Source organism: Triticum aestivum, chromosome 3A (genome assembly GCF_018294505.1).
Source record: "Triticum aestivum cultivar Chinese Spring chromosome 3A, IWGSC CS RefSeq v2.1, whole genome shotgun sequence".
NCBI classification, from domain to species: domain Eukaryota; kingdom Viridiplantae; phylum Streptophyta; class Magnoliopsida; order Poales; family Poaceae; genus Triticum; species Triticum aestivum.
Genome location: NC_057800.1, coordinates 7,323,028 through 7,339,659, shown reverse-complemented (window position 1 = coordinate 7,339,659; position 16,632 = coordinate 7,323,028). Strand labels below are relative to the sequence as shown.

Below are 16,632 nucleotides of genomic sequence, written 5' to 3'. Positions count from 1 at the left end.
TCTAGTACTTTATGCATTATTCTCATTTCCCAGTCCATTCCCATGTGACTTTCGAGCATAAATCTTAAAATTTAAAACCATCAATACCGAGAATTCATGGCACCCTATGTCATAAACAATTTGATTGAACCGATGCCAAGGAGACGTGAGGAGCATTACGGCATTACCTTCCTCGCAAACTTCAAGTTGCTTTCTCTCCTCTGCAACAACAAAATAATCAATAAAATCACATGAATTTAATGCACATAACTTGCCCATTATTTCTTTTCTTCTCTTGTTTTCTTCAGAATCAGATGCCCATCTTCTTTTGCAGCACACTAGAGTGGAAACCAATGAATGCCATTGATGTAATTTTGGACTAAACTCTAGCACTTTTGCCATCCTCTGTAGTAATGGCAAAGTAATAATACTGCGATAACAAAAAACTGAAGCGAACTGCCTAGAGAATTACACCATTATAGAGTCAAGCGCAGAAAAGGGACTCCTCTGATCACATGAAGGGACATGTATCTTCCTTATGGTATTAAGCATTTAAGCCATCTTCACAGGAAACAAACCTGAATTGCATTGTTGCTCCTGATTACCATGACTTCCAAGGTTCTTACATGTCATGATTCTGAAAACACAGGCTGCTCACCATAATTCTGACTATGAGATTTTGTGCAGAGACTACAACAAACCAGCATTTGCAGCTTAGATGAACTATTTACATGATGAGAACCTATGGTACATGAAACAGATGCCGCCGAACTAATCTAGGATCCAGAATTTCTGACCATTTATTCCTCAAGAAGACTCTGGACCATTCACAGCATCAGGAGCAGTAGCAGACTCGATTAACCTCTCGAAATCAACAATGGTCGACTGAAAATTGAACTGATACCCGCTTTGCATCCATGATTTTATACACATTGTAGCCTGCATGCTACTAAGAGGAAGGCAGTACTGCTGCTTGTGGATACTGTCCCCTTTGCTTGTGAAAAGTTCTTCAGGATCCAACGATGTCCCTTGGATTGCCAAAAAGTCACGGGCCATCAACGAGAGCCGTGGCTAACGGGAGGAGTGCCCCCTCCACCATTCAAGAGCATCAGTGGAAATCGGTGCGGGGGGCTCCGCAAGATACTGAGTGAGCTCATCAGCGGCAGTGCTCATGCTGACACGACGGCGCTTACGGATAATCTCTTCGGCAAAGGAGAACGCACCACCATCCTCGGTGTTGTCTTGTTGGGTGTTGTAGCCATTTCCGGGAGCTTGGAAGATGCTGCTGTAGTCTCTGACGAAATGGTCCCTTGCGTCCTCCAAGTTGCTGGCGGAGTTGAGGGCTTCAGGGATGAGCTCCCCTTTGATCCTTGGATCAAGAATTGCGGCCGTGAAGGTGTAGATGTTGTAAGCTTGAGATGTGAAGTCACGAGCCGTCTTGGACATGTCTCTGGCGATTTTCTCAAACAATTTCTGGTGGCTGCTATCACGGCAGGCATTGATCAAATCAAAGACATGGTCCATGAAGAAGAAGACCAGCCCAACAGTTGGTAATTTGCAAGTACAAAGGTTGGTCGTAGTTTTATAGAATGGCTCAAGGTACGGGTGCAATGAATTCAACACTGACTTCTCCTCGTCACTCAGAACCCAGTCCCTCGGACCAAAACTGTCTTGAAACTTCTTGATGGTGTTATCCATCGCATTAGGGGCCTGAAGAAAAAACATTAAAAAACGTGAACAAAAGAAGTAACAACCGTGATGGAAAATAAGATGCAGGCAAGGACTGTGCAGTACCTTATTTACTATGTCGAGCACATTGTAACTGCCGTTCCAATTTGCTGAATGATCAAGAGGGAATTTACATGGGCCTTCCTGGTAAACTTCAGTCCAGTGCTTAAAATCCACCATCATCTCCTGGTTCGAATTGGTCTCGAGGATAAACTCGCGGGCCTTGGACAGCACAGGCTTCACATTTTGCAGGCCATCTTCTATGATAACCTCTAGTGCCTTTGCGGCACAGGGGATGTAGCAGAAGGGGAGCTTACGGGACTCGAGCTCCCGCCTGAGCTCTTCACAGGCATGGATGGCATGCTGGCTGTTATTATGCGTGCAAGCAAGGATTTTCAAGTCAATGTTAAAATCCTGCAAGACAGCCAACAGAACTCGCAGAATGTCAGCACCGGTGGAGTGGCACCGAACCCGGCACACGTCAAGCAGGAGTTTCTGCGAGACCCAGCTCTCGTCGATCCAGTGGCACTTGACAGACAGGTACGTTATCTGCTCGTAGGAAGTCCAGAAGTCAAGGGAGATGGACAGCCGTGACCTGACGCGCTGCAGGGACGCCTTGACATCCTCCTTCATGCTCTTGAACACCTGCAGGGTGATCTCCTGAGCCTTCTCCTTCGGCCAGAGCCTGACGGCCGGGTTCAGATACCTGCAGCTGTCGACAAACGAGCTGTCCTCGAGGGTGGAGGGAGGGAAGGAGGAGCCGATGAGCCACCGAAGGAGCAACCAGTTGACGTAGTCGACGTCGACCGCCGGCTTCGCGCTGGGCTGAGCGCGGACGGCCCGCGCTTTCGCCTGAGCCTGAACAGACTGAACCTGAACCTGTGCTTGCGGCTGAGGCTGAGGTTGCGGGTGAGCTCGCACCGGGGCCTGCGGCTTCTTGCTCCTGGCAAACATGCCGGAGATGGCACTCTGGGCAGGGTTTTCGCCCTGTAGATGCAGGTGGTGATCGGCGAGCTGGTCGTAGCCCGGGTGCCGGTTGTTCAGGTGCTTCCCCAGATTGCCTGCATCACAATTGGAACCGTTGTGAAAGGGATGTTAGTTAGTATTTCCTCCCTCCGGTGATCCGGTCACAAATATAAGATGTTTTGGATATTTGAATATGGACTACATACGCACTGAAATGAGTTAACAAACACGCTGAAACGTGTCTACATAGTACATACATCCGATTCAGAAAAGAAGTTTATACTCCCTCCGCCCCTAATTACTTGTCTTAGATTTGTATACAATGTTTTAGTGTGGGATACATCCGTATCTAGACAAGTAATTTGGGAAGTAAGTAATACGGAGGAAATGTGTTCTAAAGTAATTTGGGCATGTAATCAATGCGCAGACTGACGGTGTTCTTGCTGCGTTCTGAAGATTTCATTCAGTAAAAAAAAAGATTGGGTTTGGGTCATCGGGTGTGCGCTTGCGGCTTGCTTACCGGTGGCGGTGGTGAGGCAGTAGGACTTGCCGCAGAGGCGGCAGGCGCGGGAGCGGCCGTCGGCGGCGGTGTCGAAGAAGGCGAGGTAGAGCGACTTCATGGTCTTCTTCTTCCTGGGCCTGGCGGCCTCCGCGCCGTCGCCGGCGGCCGGCAGGAGGGTCATGTCAGCCATCCCGGTCACGGTCGGTCGACGGAGCGCGGCAAGATTGGAGCCGGCGGCGGCGGGCGGGGCGGGGAGCCGAGGCGCCGAGGACGGTAGGGGGCGGCCGGGGCCGGGGCTGGAGCCGAGGAGGACGGCGCGGCGCGGCGCCGATCTGGGCGGGTGGGGAGCTAGGGTTTGGTTTGGGCTCGGGCTCAGGCTCGAGCTCGGTGGTCGGGGTCTGGGTCGGAACCAAGGGGCGGCTCGAACGCCAGCCGGCTCCCTCAGCAGCTGGCGCGTGCGTGCGAGCTGACTGTCGCCAATCTTTTTTCTATATCTCTTTTCTATTTTTAACACAAGACAAAAAATCCATGTCATTTTCGTCGGTCAATTAAAAGGAATGGAGGAGCTTCAACTGCTGTAAACCCTAGCACATTACCCTCGCAGAATATGACAGCAACACAACTCGCCACCGTGCACCGGCCAACGTGGCTACCACGCACCAACACGCATCAACTACAGCTTCGATTTCGATGCCAAGGTTCGCAAGGGGGGAGACGCGGGGCTCACGCCGACCGAGCCCTCCGCAAACGGCCATCGAGCACTGCCTGGACTTACTTCACCGTAGCTTCGACTCCACGACAACGACAAAGAGAGCCAACAATTAATGGAAGGGCATGTTGGATGCCCGGATAGCCGATTGCTGAAGCCCAAGTTGCAGCCTAAACTCATCTCAAAGGCATCATAGCTGCCAAATAGGTCTCCGCGGCGTCTGACATATCCCTCCAAGGCCAGAGGGGGGGGGGAGACAATTCCATGTGATGCTTTTGAGAAAACTCCAAACACCAAGTTGCTTTTGCTCCGTCCCTTCTCGTGGCATGTACGAAAATTTTGCTTCTTTATTCTTTGAAAAGCCAACTTGAGAGGCGGGTTCTGGAAAACCCATAAACTTGAGAAAGTTTTTTAGGGGAAAGTTTTCATTTCGGATCGAATTTGTTCATTTTGCAATACAATGTTGTTTATTACAAGCTAAATAAACGGATGCTGAATTCAGCAGCGTGCATGTATCACTACGCCAATGAATTAATGCGTAGACTAGACGGTGTTCTTGATGTGTAACCTTAAGTAAAAAGGATTGGGGGGTGGGTGGGTGCTCTGCTTACTGGTGGCGGTGGTGAGGCAATATGTCTTGTTGCAGAGCCTACAGGCACGGTTCTTGCCGTCGGCGGCGGCCTCGAAGAAGGTGAGGTAGAGTGACGTCATGGTCTTCTTCTTCTTCTTGGGACTCGCGGCTCCTCCTCCGACCTCCGCGCCGTCCCTAGTGACCGGCAAGAGGGGTATATCAGCCATCCCGCCTAGTCGATGGGTGGAAAAATTGGAACCGGTTCTCCGATTCAATTTCCTCTCCTCTGCTCTGCTCTGCCTTGCACCGTGGCGAGCCGACGGCAGGGAGCCAAGCCACCGAGGACGGAAGGGGGAGGCGGGGACGGGTTGGGGTTGGGGCTGGGAGGCGGAACCAAGGAAGACGGTGTGGTGCCGATGGGACGGGGGAGGAGGGAGGGTGGCTTATAGACAGGGTTTGGGCTCGGGCTCAGGCTTGGTGGTTGAGGTTTGGTTTGGAAGGGGCGGCACGAACGCCAGCTCCCTAGCAGCCAGTGTGTGTGAGTTGGCATGCACTAATCTTGTTTCTATTTTATAACAAGACAAGAAAAACATGCCTTTTGTTAATTAAAAAAATTGATCCTAAACGGTCACATACCCTGCCACATCACCGTCGCGGAATATGAAGCAAAAAACTCGCCGCTAGCTGACCTAGCTACCAAACACACGCCAACGACATCTCAGATTTCGATGACAAGGCTCATAAGAGAAAAATAAAGGGCTTGCGCCAACCGAGTGCTCCGCAAATGACCATCGAGCACGTGTCGATGTCGCCATCTGGACTCGTTCCATCACAGATGAACTTGAAAGTTTATATACAAGTCCAGAGATGTTGGCATCCATTCATTTCCTCTTCTTTGATGATGATCGCCTCTAGATCATGCCCAGCGACAGTGTGAAGATCGGGAAGAGGATCTTGGGCGGTGGGATGTCGTGAAGATCATAGAGCACTCCCCTCCCCCCCCCCACCCCCACACATACACCTTATGTTCGAGTGTCGGGGGAGGCAATGCCCCCCTCACCTGTGTGTCACCGTGCTATATTTATGTATTTTTTTTGTTTACATCACTTGATGGACGCGGTTTTTTACCATCTTGTCCCATTCACCCCCCCCCCCCCGCCCCACCCTTATAAGGACAGATTGACAAACTCACTAAAGACGTACACAAAGCGGCCAACTGGAAGCTGAGGCAACGAAGGCTAGTGTCGTCAACGAGATGGTAAAAAACCGCGTCTCAACGCAACTCACAAGTAGCACTGCACATGGTAGTAAAGCTCATAAGAACATGAAAACATATTAGACTGAAACAATGGACAAGCAAATGTAATCTACCTAACTCTAGCAACCATGAAAGACTAGTTAACTTAGGACTATTAGGGATTTTCCCCCACCTTATGTTAGAGCGCTGGAGGGGGGCATTGACCCCCTCCCCTGTGTGTCACCGTGCTATATTTATGTATTATTTGTTTACAATTGATGGACGTGGTTTGTTACCATCTCGTTCCGTTCACACCGAAAATCTCACCGTTCTTTCGCCCATTGAGATGAGTGTTGCATGCAGACCCGGACGAGGTGGGTCAGGAGGCTGCTCTTGAAGCTAGGGTTGCCGACCACGACCAGCAGATCGCCAACCGTTGTGTCTAGAAATAACAACATCATGTGAATTGATATGTCTAGAAATAGGTTTTTAGTGTTCAAGACCGAACAAAAGTCCTTCTGGTTCCATACTCTAAGTTCTAGGCAAATGGAAACAAAGCGGTGTGTTAGCCATTCCCATTCTTAAGTACGTTGAAGGCGGAAACTAAGTGCTCAATAAATATCATGTATATAGAGTGCTTGATTCCATCGTGTTTTATTAATTAAGTATCAGTCCCGCTTAATCAAAGTCCCACTTGAATCCTAGATCCAAGTGTTCAATATACGGAACTTGTCTAAGTCATTTAGTCTCGTCGGACCAAGTACCCGATAAAACGGTAGTAAAGTGCATAATTGAGTTAGAGCCCCTAACTCGGGATTGTCTACCTTCTTGTAAAGTCATATAAAATGTTGCAACAAAGCACTAAAAACATTTATGGGAAATGATGCCATAGGGACTACTTGTAGTTTACAACACTGGTTAAAGTCCTTTTTTCGTAGTCATCAAGTAAATTCCATGTTGGATGGAAGTGCTTCGTAATTTCCCCATGCAATTTGTGTGAAGAAAACAACAACTTCATGTCAAGTGCTAAAGTTATTCTGGTTTGATACCCTAAGTACCGGGCAAGCGGAAAGAAATGCACTAGTAAATACTCTCTCCTTCCCATATAAGGCGTGTTTGACTTTACATGGTCTTTGATGCATGATTTTGACCATTAATGTATACCAAAGTACACGGACTGAACATCTCTAAATTGCATTGGCATATTTGTCTTGCAAAACAATTTGATTTCATATGTCTATGTACTAGTTTTGTAGACATACAATAAGTGAAAAACCATAGTCAAAGTTGCATGATAAAGATCAGAAAAAGTCAAGTGCGCCACTAAATGGTATAGCTTTGTGATTTCCCCATACAATTTGTGTGAAGAAAATAACAACATCATGTCAAGTGCTATGTTAGAACCCAATGTTTAGTGTTTGAAACTGGATAAAAGTCATTCCGGTTAGATACCCTAAGTACCGGGCAAGCTGAAAGAAAGTGCACCGGTAAACAACATCTAAATGAGGCCAATGTCCTTTGAGTTCGATCGCTTAAGTACGCCGCAGGTAGAAACAAAGTGCTCAGTAAATATCATGTATGTATATAGAGTGCTTGATTCCATCGTGCTTGATTAATTAAGTATTAGTCCCGCTGAACATCCACCACATGTCACCAAAATAGGAGGGGGGTTTTTTTTTTGCATGGCCCCTTCTTGTAACATGTACACATTTTACTATCCAAATTTGGCAGATTTTTTTACAGAAAATGATGGATTCTATTTTTGCCAAAAAAAATTATTTGGATGAGCAATTTGAGATAATCATCATCCTTCTGAAGTTATTAGGTCCAAATTTGACCTATTTTCTAACAGAGGGGATAAGATAGAGGAGAGAAAAGAGAGATGAGTGAGAAAGAGAACATAAGAGAGAAGAGAGAAAAGAGAAAGAGAGAATAATATGTGTTAATTAGTACTCTATAGTTTTTGATATGCCAAGCTATATATGCCCGATGAAGATTCAGAAAAAGAACAGCCCGGTACACGTAGCTCTCGCTTGCGCAGGGTACAAGTTGGAAGTGAGTATTGGCGAGTGGGCCCGGCCGCTCCGTTTTGAACATCACATGGTAACAGCCGTCGGCATACAAAGCTGTGGGGTTTTACGACTGAAGAAACCCTCAAAAGTTCTCCGGCAAAAACAAACAAAAAAAAACCCTCAAAAATCCTCTGAAGCTGGGGTTTCCCTTCGTAATAAAATCCTCTGTTGCTCGGGAGGTGTTGCCACAAGGCTGGAAGAACATGTCGATTCTGTCTGTCCATCAGACAAGACACACATTTTCGGCTGTCGAAAACAGAGACAGTGTCATCATGGGTCCCTGCATTTTTTCTCTTGTTTGCTGCAGAGCTGGTGAAACTATGCAAGAAGAAGAGAGATTTGTGGCAAAAATAAAAGGAAAGAAAAAAGATGTCTGTCTGTATGTGCAAGGCTAGCAAGCAGAGGACTTGCAGGTTCAGATACAACTCGCCCGGAGATGTTGCCATCCATCCGTTAAGTCATCTCCTCTTCTTTGACGACGACGATCGCCTCCAGATGACGCCCAGCGGCAGCGCGAAGATCGGGAACGGGATCTTGGGCGGCGGCACGCTGCGAGTTTCGATCAGTACAGTCTACAGTCAGAGCAAGAACCTCAATTGGTGTCAGAAAAGAAAATGCAGTGGTATTTGGCTCTGGTGCGCTTACTGCAGTCGTATGGTCTCCACCTGGGTGAGCTCCGCCTCCACGGCCCCGTGCCGCGCCGTCGCGTGCTGCCGGACGGCCAGCACCCGGCACCCCAGCCCGCTCACTCCCTCGTACGGGCCCGGCGACCTGACCGTCAGTCACGAGAACACACGCAAATTCAGACTTCAGAGTTGAGACGACGAACTGAATCTATCTGCTGCTTACCCGTACCCGTAGAGGAAGCTCTTGTCGTGGAGGCCGACGACGAGCGTGGACGCCCGGAGCTGGCCGACCGCCGCACCACGATCTCCACCATGGCCTCCGCGACGCCGTCGCAGAGGTCCCTGAAGGCGAGCGCGAGCTGGAAGCCCCGCAGGCGGAGGCGCCGGCGCCGGCGCTTGGAGCGGGCCGGCGCGCACACGTGGAGCAGCGCGATGGAGTCGCCGGCCCGGATGAAGTTGCGCACGGCCCACTGCAGCGCCGCGCGCGACGCCGGGGCGTCCTCCACCACCACCACCACCCGCTGCCTCTCCATGGCCAGCCAACTCAAGAAAGAAAGAAGATGGCGATTGGTGAGCGACAGTAGCTTCTTGGTAGCTGGGTAGCCAGCTAGAGTTCGTTTCAAGAATGGAGAAGGGGTCGTTGGGACCAGGGGTAGGGGGAGGAGGGAGGGACCCCTAGCTTAGCTAAGCTTGGCTGGGGGGGAGTGGTTCAGGGCGTCACTTTAGGAGGGGATCTTTAATTAAATTAATTTGCTATCTCCTGGATAGCAAATGCGTTTGATTTGATTTGCTTTCTCGTGTGCTTCTTCCGGACTTTCTGCCGACCGGACCTGACCGACCAACCTTCCCTTCCCTTCCCTTCCCTTCCCTTTAAAACAAGCACAAGCAGCAGCTTCATTCTACTCTAGTTCTAGTTCTAGGCCAGCCTCACAACACGCAAACCAGATGCGGTCCTATCTTCTTCCTGTGATGCATACAAAAAGTATGCATGCATGATACGCGTCCACTACTACTACCAATACAACAAACCAAACAACGAAAGCGCTGGCCCAACCGATTATCTACCCTCGCCATCAACAAAACACACACAGCCGGATGCCTGCCATCAACAAACACACGCGGATTCGTATTGCATTTATCTCCTCCTGTTCAATACAACCAAGTCGGGACACAAACAAGGATGATGATGTTTTACCAGGACGAGGAAACGCCACCAAAGGAAACCAAAAACACGACTAAAACTTGCTCCAATTCTTATCTCAAACTCTCTGTTTAGATCACTACTTTTATTCCTGTTTCGCGATATATCCCTCTTGGTCTACTCCCTCTGTAAAATTGTAATTCTTCACAGAGGGAGTACACAAGAGGTGGTAAAGTGCAATCTAGACTATAGAGTCTAAGCAAAACAAAGGCCAAAAAGATACTAACTGGACCCAACAAACAATGAAAGCGCCGGACCGACTTTTTCCATATCCCCAACAAACCAGACACAATTATTTTTTTCTTTTACACTTGCCTCACAGCACCAGGTGTCCTTTTCGGTCCAACCAGGAGGGGACAGAAAGGAGACCAGGAAGAGAAGCAGGCGGCACACAAGAAAGAAACCAAGACCGAAATAAAAAAAACTTGTCATCAGCTCTAGATTCTGTTTACAACGGTTTCTTCTGCTCAATTCCGGTACAAAACAGTTGGTAAAATACAGCTAGAATGTATGTATTGTAAAACAAAACCAGACAGGCACAATGGGTGATGAGATAAGAGCCCAACACTGCTCACCAGGCATGAGATAGATCGGCGTCCTATACAACCACATCTCAGACTCGCAGTACAATCAAGATACACAAAGTCTACACAGCAGCAGCCACCCCTGCTGGGTGGGGTGGGTAGGGTCCGACCAAGGGACAAGCCAAGTCGCACTTATTTGCAGAACGGGAGCAAGAGAGATGAGCTGTAGGTGCCAAGTGAAGGGGCTACAACACCGGTGTATTATGACGGATGGCCAGCCCGGGGGGCAGTATCATCAGCCTCTTCCATATGAACCGCCTCCCCCACGCTGAGGGTACGAGTCTTCCTGCCCGCCACCCCTCACATAGCCTCCTCTGCCACTGCCGCCATCATAGTAGTTATCCTGCCCGCCACCACCCCTTCCCATGTTTCCATGGCCTCCTCTCCCACCACCGTAGTAGTTCTCCTGGCCGCCGCCCCTTCCCATGTTTCCATAGTCTCCTCTGCCACCGTAGTACGACCCACGGGAACGCCCACCACCCCCACGGTAACCACCACGTCCACCGCCACGGTAGGGCTGGCGATGCCTTGCGAAATCACCAAAAGTCTGCACAAAGACAATCATCAGATACGTATACAAAGCGCATCAGAAAAGAAAGAATGTGGCTCTTAATGTATGTACCTCTGTGTCCATTTTCCTCAGTTCTGAAAACCTTGGCCTTCCGTTCTGCCCACCTCGTCCAAATGTTCCACCAGAAAGGGAATCGAAGAAATCATCCTTGACGTAGACAGGCTGCATGAAGAATGAAACAAAAGGTTGATTTTTTTTGCCTGAATACACAAACCTTTGAATGCCAAACAGGCACAAGAAATTATCAAACCTTGACATCTAGCTCTGGATTGTCTGTTTCCTCGTACTCGAGGTCTTCATCAAATACATCATCTCCTTGCTCACCATCTTTGTCTCTAGACTGGGATTTCCTACCAAGATGGCCCCATACTTCATCTTTGTTAAACTTCTCATTCATGGCCATAAAATCAAACTCTTCAGTAAATTTTGTTGACGCTTGCGACAACTGCACGACAAGAAAAGAGGAAGCATGAGTACCTCAGTCCAATCAAGCCAAACGTTCTTTAATAAGAAGCATTTTCAGTGTTTCATACAAGAACATGTAAACATGATACAAGAGGTCGACCTCTTCACAATAAATAACTGGAATAATGTCTACATGATTTAGGCCTCAATATAGTGAAGGGCTTCAAGTTTCAGCTATTTCAGTTAAAAGCTCCTCTTCTCCAGGGAAAACCCCACCGTCACATACAGAAATTAGATGAGCGAGGCCACCCACCAAACGATCAAGACCGACTACTGATCAATCTCATGCAGGAGATAGCACTTGCAAACGAGAACTAAACAGACTACACTACGCAGACACAACGCACCCCCTATCATATGTACATTATATCGTACATGTCACTTTTCCCTGTGTACAAATTCAGAACATGTGAATCCCTAAATTTATACTCCCTCCGTAAAGAAATATAAGAGTAGTGATCTAAATATATTTCTTTACAGAGGGATTACTAACAAAATGAATTGATGCTAAAAGGTAACAGAGAGATATGTGCAGTATACTGATAAACAAATTTTTTTGAGATATAGAAGTGCGTACATGTATCACAACTGATACAAGTATTCCCTCAAATGTGAGAATGCAAAATAGTAATGTACCAATAATCTACTTTTGGCATAGATAAAATGAAGACACCCAAGATAATTTGGATAGCAAGCCTGTTTAAAAAAATACAAGCGATCCAACTGAAATAAGAAATCCACAACAAAGAAAAATTGCAGGCACCGGAAGTAGTACAGATGAAAACATGCAGGATCAATATAGCATTCAATATAGACAACGCGAACAAAAAAAACAAGATATACTGGAGTGCATGTGGCATACCGCACTGCCTCTACCCCTTCCACGGCCCCTATAGTTGTGGTGGCCCTGTGAACCAGCTCCATTGTGCTGAAAATAAAGTGAGGCACAACATAATAAGGATAGGCCTAATAATGAGCACAGAAAGATAGACAAGATGCTAAGATTTTTCAGAAAGTTGTTATGACGACATATGCCTAGTAGGTTTAACGATGTTCATTTCAAAAGCAAGTTTGGTGTAAGAAAAGGTGTAAGCAAAAGCAAGGGTCCCTTATTTTGCATTAAGAAACAAGATGATTCGATGAGTACATGGCAAGTTGACGACATCTATCAATCAGAAAACTGAGAAATATTTTAACTTGAGATGATAAACAGAGTTTTGAGGCGGTTAACTAGACACTAAACTGGTTGAGTAAGCAGTAACCAGCCAAATTCAAAACCTGATTTCACATTTGATCATTTTAATTGTATGGTAGTAAACTAGTTGTGAAGAATCCAGTATTACCCTCTAACAATGTTAAGATCCTGGCTTTAAAAGCTTCAAACAGTTAGTGATATTCTGAGTTGGACAAAGCATCTACAAAATACTATCTAACCATAATTGCTGCTTAAACATGTCCAGCCACATGAAGCCAGGAAAAATGATGGGTCTCCAGAAAAGGAAAGTCAATAAAAGGAAAAGAACAAGGGGTGAAAACACAATTCCTTTGGCAAAATCAAGCAAGTTTCTCATGATAAGCCCATCTGGCCGCTAATTATATAGTATAACTCTGAAGAAAAAAAAATCATGTATCTAAATGCATGCAAATACAAATATAGAAACGGTGGTATTACCCGTTGAGGTGTCTGTTTTGGCAATGGCAGTATAGGCTCATTATTTTCAGCACGTGCCGGAGGATCAGGTAGCAGTGGTTCTGCAACCTTTGTTTTAGTGTCAGCAGGCTTGGCGATGTTGTTGCTCATCTGTAAAGGTGTTTGCATGGACTGAGATGATGAAAGCATGGATGGAGCATTCTGCAATAGCTGGCCAGATGATGCTAACAAAGGTGCTGGGATCTCCAATCCAGCAAGACTAGATGAGGCAACAGACGAAGAAATTGCCTGGGATGCTGTTTGGTGCGACAGTGTTGAGCCTGGATTTACAGCAGGAGTCTTACTACTAACAAGAGAATTTAAGCTCTGTGATGCTGTTGCACTAGTTTCAGTCATGGAAATTGGCTGACTGGCTACAGGAAGAGAGGCACCATGAGATGGCACCGGAGGAGTAAACAAAGGTACCATGTTCGGCAGCAGAGGCTTTGATGTTTCTGGGCCTAATAAGCTAGCAGAAGGTGCCGTTGTAGCAGGTGTGGCACTTGAGGAAGGACCCTGAGCAGTAGCAGATGGTTGCAACAAGGGGGGCCCAGATGGTAAAGATGGATTTAGTCCTGGATACTGGAAAGTCTGTGGAGCTGATAATCCAGGCGTGGGCTGAAGCATAGTAGGTTGCTGCAGATGAGATGGAAGGCCACCTGCAGGTGTATAGTATCCCTGCCAGTACATTGGGGGGACAGAAAGAGCAGAAGCATTTCCAGCGGGGGCTTGACCAGAAGAACCCCACGGATTATTCCCTGGCTGATATAGAGGAATGTTGCTTGGAAAATTTGGTCTCTGAAACCCATATTGGGCTGGCTGGGAGCTGAGGTGTGGTAAAGCTGCACCAGCAGCAGACTGCAAACTTGAGGCCGTCGATGCGGGCTGAGGATAATGTGACTGCAGAACAAAATTGCATCAGCAGAGTGGCTCTTGAGGTACAAGTTGCATGTATTTGCATCATAGTAGTACCTGGATTATGGCAGGATCATTGTGCAGGGGAGCTGGTTGTGGTTGTGGCGGCGGCGGTGACGACTTAACTTGCAAATCCTGCAGAAGCAAAGTGAATTGTCCGCCCCCGTGAGATATGACAGTAACACAACACTTGAATAGATAGCTAGTAGCAGATACCAGAAATGGCATGTTAGAAATAACAACTTCACAGGTGTGTACTGAGAACATGCCGTAGCTACTAAATTAACTCCTTAGCGAGATGTAACCCTGTCACTATCTAACTAAATTAATACATTACAAAGAATGAAACCTTCTCACTATATAATTGAATTAATACATTACCAAGAAAATTAATACATTACAAAGAATGAAACCTTCTCGCTACATAACTGAATTAATACATTACCAAGATGGAACGTTCTCAAAATCTAGCCATCATAGTATCATCTCATTTCCTGATTGGCTTAAATCTCGAATATATCTTAGTTGAGTCATATGCAATCCTACCATATCCAAAATTCGAAACACAACATGGTTTCACAAACGCTGTGTTGGGAGTTTTGCGATTTAAACAAAAGGCATGCCCAATAATGTGAACTATACAACATAACCAATCATGGATTTGACTACGTGTGTAACGATGAGATGACGTCACACATGGCTGCTCGACACCATCGAGCAGACAGACAAGCTAAAAGTAACGTCCTACCAAGCTGTGTACAGACCCACTAAGTGGAAGCAATGAAGCAGCAACGCGACAGGACCATTCAGTGCACGCATTTAGTACAGGAATCAGGAATGGAAACAACATAATAAGATTACATGAGGGTCTGTCTCCACAGTGCCACGTGTACCTTGATATCGCTTCCGCGGAAGAGTATGTACTCATAGACCTTGTCGCTAGCGGGGATCTGTATCCCATCCTTCTTCCGCCCTTCGGTTCCAAACGACCGCACTGCAAAAACGACAATTGGAACAGATGTTAATCCAGCGCATACAACACGTGGGCACATCACAGAGCGAAAGGCGACAAGCCAGCGCAGACATGCCAGTTGAGAATTACAGCAAGCCATGTTGATAATTACAGCTAACCAGCCGCCGACAATTGGAACGGACGTCAAACCGGCGCATACAACACGTGGCACGACGCGGCACAAAAGGCGGTGAGAGAACCGTTAACTGGCTGTTCAAAATTATACCATATATAACAAGATGCGGCGGTTCGTGCGGCGAATCCTAGCAGTAAAGGCAAGGAATCAAAGGATTTAAACACTACGCCCATACTCGACACACTGTTCACTCCATCATGTAACCGCCCGAACTGCTGGTTGCAGGCCTACGTGCGAGTCGCCTGCCTCGCCTGGCCGCGGCGGGGGGCACCGAATCTAGGGCGCCTGACCTAGAACCTGCCTCATCGGGCGCGGCGGGCGGAGCAAATCTAGGTCTAGGGCGAACGCATCTGGGGACGGGGAGCGGCGTGGCGGTGCGTGCGCGTGCGGGCGGACGGGCGGACGGGGGAGGGGAGGAGGGAGTGGGGGTTCTCACCGTTGCGCAGGCCGATGCTGGACTCCTCGGTGTTGATGTTGTAGAGGACGCCCTCGTACCTGATCTCGCTCTTGGAGGTGAGGCTGATGAGGCTCCCGAGATACGTCTCCGGGGACGCCGCCCCGGCCGCCGGCGCCTGCCGCGCGGGCGCCGCGGCGGAGGAGGAGGAGGACGAGGAGGGCGGCTGCGGCGGGGGCGCTTCGGCCGCCATGGACGGATGGCCGCCGCGGCGGGGGTCGTCGCTAGGGTTAGGGGGCAGGGGAGCGAGAGCGGAAAGGAGAGGGGGAGAGAGCGAGTGAAACCCTAAGCGGGCGCTGGTCCGCTTTGGCTCCCGGTGGGGTGGGTGGATGGATGGATGGCGTTTCCGTTTATGGGCTCGGCTTCTCCCCCTCTCGGGCTCCGGGTTTCGGGCCCAGATCGGGGAATTTCTTGATCCAATCATCCGTTCACAGGATCTATCCAACGGTGAAAACGGTTTGAGATTTAGACGCACGGTCTAAAAGATAAAGCGTTTTGAATAAACGAATATAAAAAAAACTCTCAGCTTGCGAGTGCATGTCACTTATCATAACCTAAGAAGGTGTGGGTGGTCTTTGGAAGGAGTGTCCCTTAATCAGTGATTTTGATCCATTGTGGATGAAATTGAGTGAAAGCTCTGATGAGATTTCAGGTCTCTTTTGTACCAGGTGGTTGTTTTTCTTGCGAATAAGAGTCTTCCATTGCTTAACCAAGGTCATTACAATCATGCTTACATATAGCTTCAATTTCAGTAGGGACACATCATGATCACATTGTTGATGTCTTTGCGAGCGATTGACCCATCTGGGCCAGGGTGTGACCGGCACCGCTGTGCTCACGCATGGCGATCCTTGTCTCATGCTGCCGAGTGCGAAGTGTAGATATCTAATGTCGCTCACCATAGCTGTCATGCGTGGTCTATCTATAGCAGGGTCACCGATCATTCGCGTGCACTGCCACCACACAATCCGTCTCTATGATGAGCTGATCAGGACTCCACTCAAGAGCTAGCGAAACTCCCTCCGTGAGCGCTACCATCTCTGTCTGCCTCCGGTGCACTCGCACAACGCTGAGTGAAGAGACATGCTGCAAAATGATGGCACCGATGTGGTCGCGTAGTATCATGTCGGCTCCACCTGTGTCATCCTCCTCCTTCCATGAGACATCAGTATTGAGCTTTACCGATCCCAGTAGTGGCTTCTTCCAATGTTCTG

General features: G+C 48.1%; 1 protein-coding gene and 1 pseudogene across 1 annotated transcript; both read right to left on the bottom strand.

Moving 5' to 3' along the window:
• Positions 1-8,077: 8,077 nt before the first annotated feature.
• Positions 8,078-9,828, bottom strand: LOC123059764 (uncharacterized; annotated as a pseudogene).
• Positions 9,829-10,002: 174 nt separating this feature from the next.
• Positions 10,003-15,741, bottom strand: LOC123059763 (protein decapping 5). The gene is made up of 8 exons (XM_044482248.1): positions 15,401-15,741; positions 14,710-14,810; positions 13,874-13,951; positions 12,884-13,801; positions 12,074-12,139; positions 10,997-11,191; positions 10,798-10,908; positions 10,003-10,722 (listed from the first exon to the last, which is right to left on the bottom strand). Exons 1-8 carry the CDS (start codon positions 15,609-15,611, stop codon positions 10,411-10,413), a joined length of 1,992 nt encoding a protein of 663 aa, XP_044338183.1. The 5' UTR covers positions 15,612-15,741; the 3' UTR covers positions 10,003-10,410.
• Between the last annotated feature and the right edge of the window lie 891 nt (positions 15,742-16,632).

What these genes read in the sequence shown, in the direction of transcription:
- LOC123059763 (XM_044482248.1), bottom strand. Translation starts at nt 15,611, where the DNA reads ATGGCGGCCGAAGCGCCCCCGCCGCAGCCGCCCTCCTCGTCCTCCTCC. An exon ending in CAGCATCGGCCTGCGCAACG is followed by an intron (nt 14,811 to 15,400) that starts GTGAGAACCCCC and finishes TCGTTTTTGCAG; the next exon opens with TGCGGTCGTTTGGAACCGAA. An exon ending in GAAGGGGTAGAGGCAGTGCG is followed by an intron (nt 11,192 to 12,073) that starts GTATGCCACATG and finishes CTTGTCGTGCAG; the next exon opens with TTGTCGCAAGCGTCAACAAA.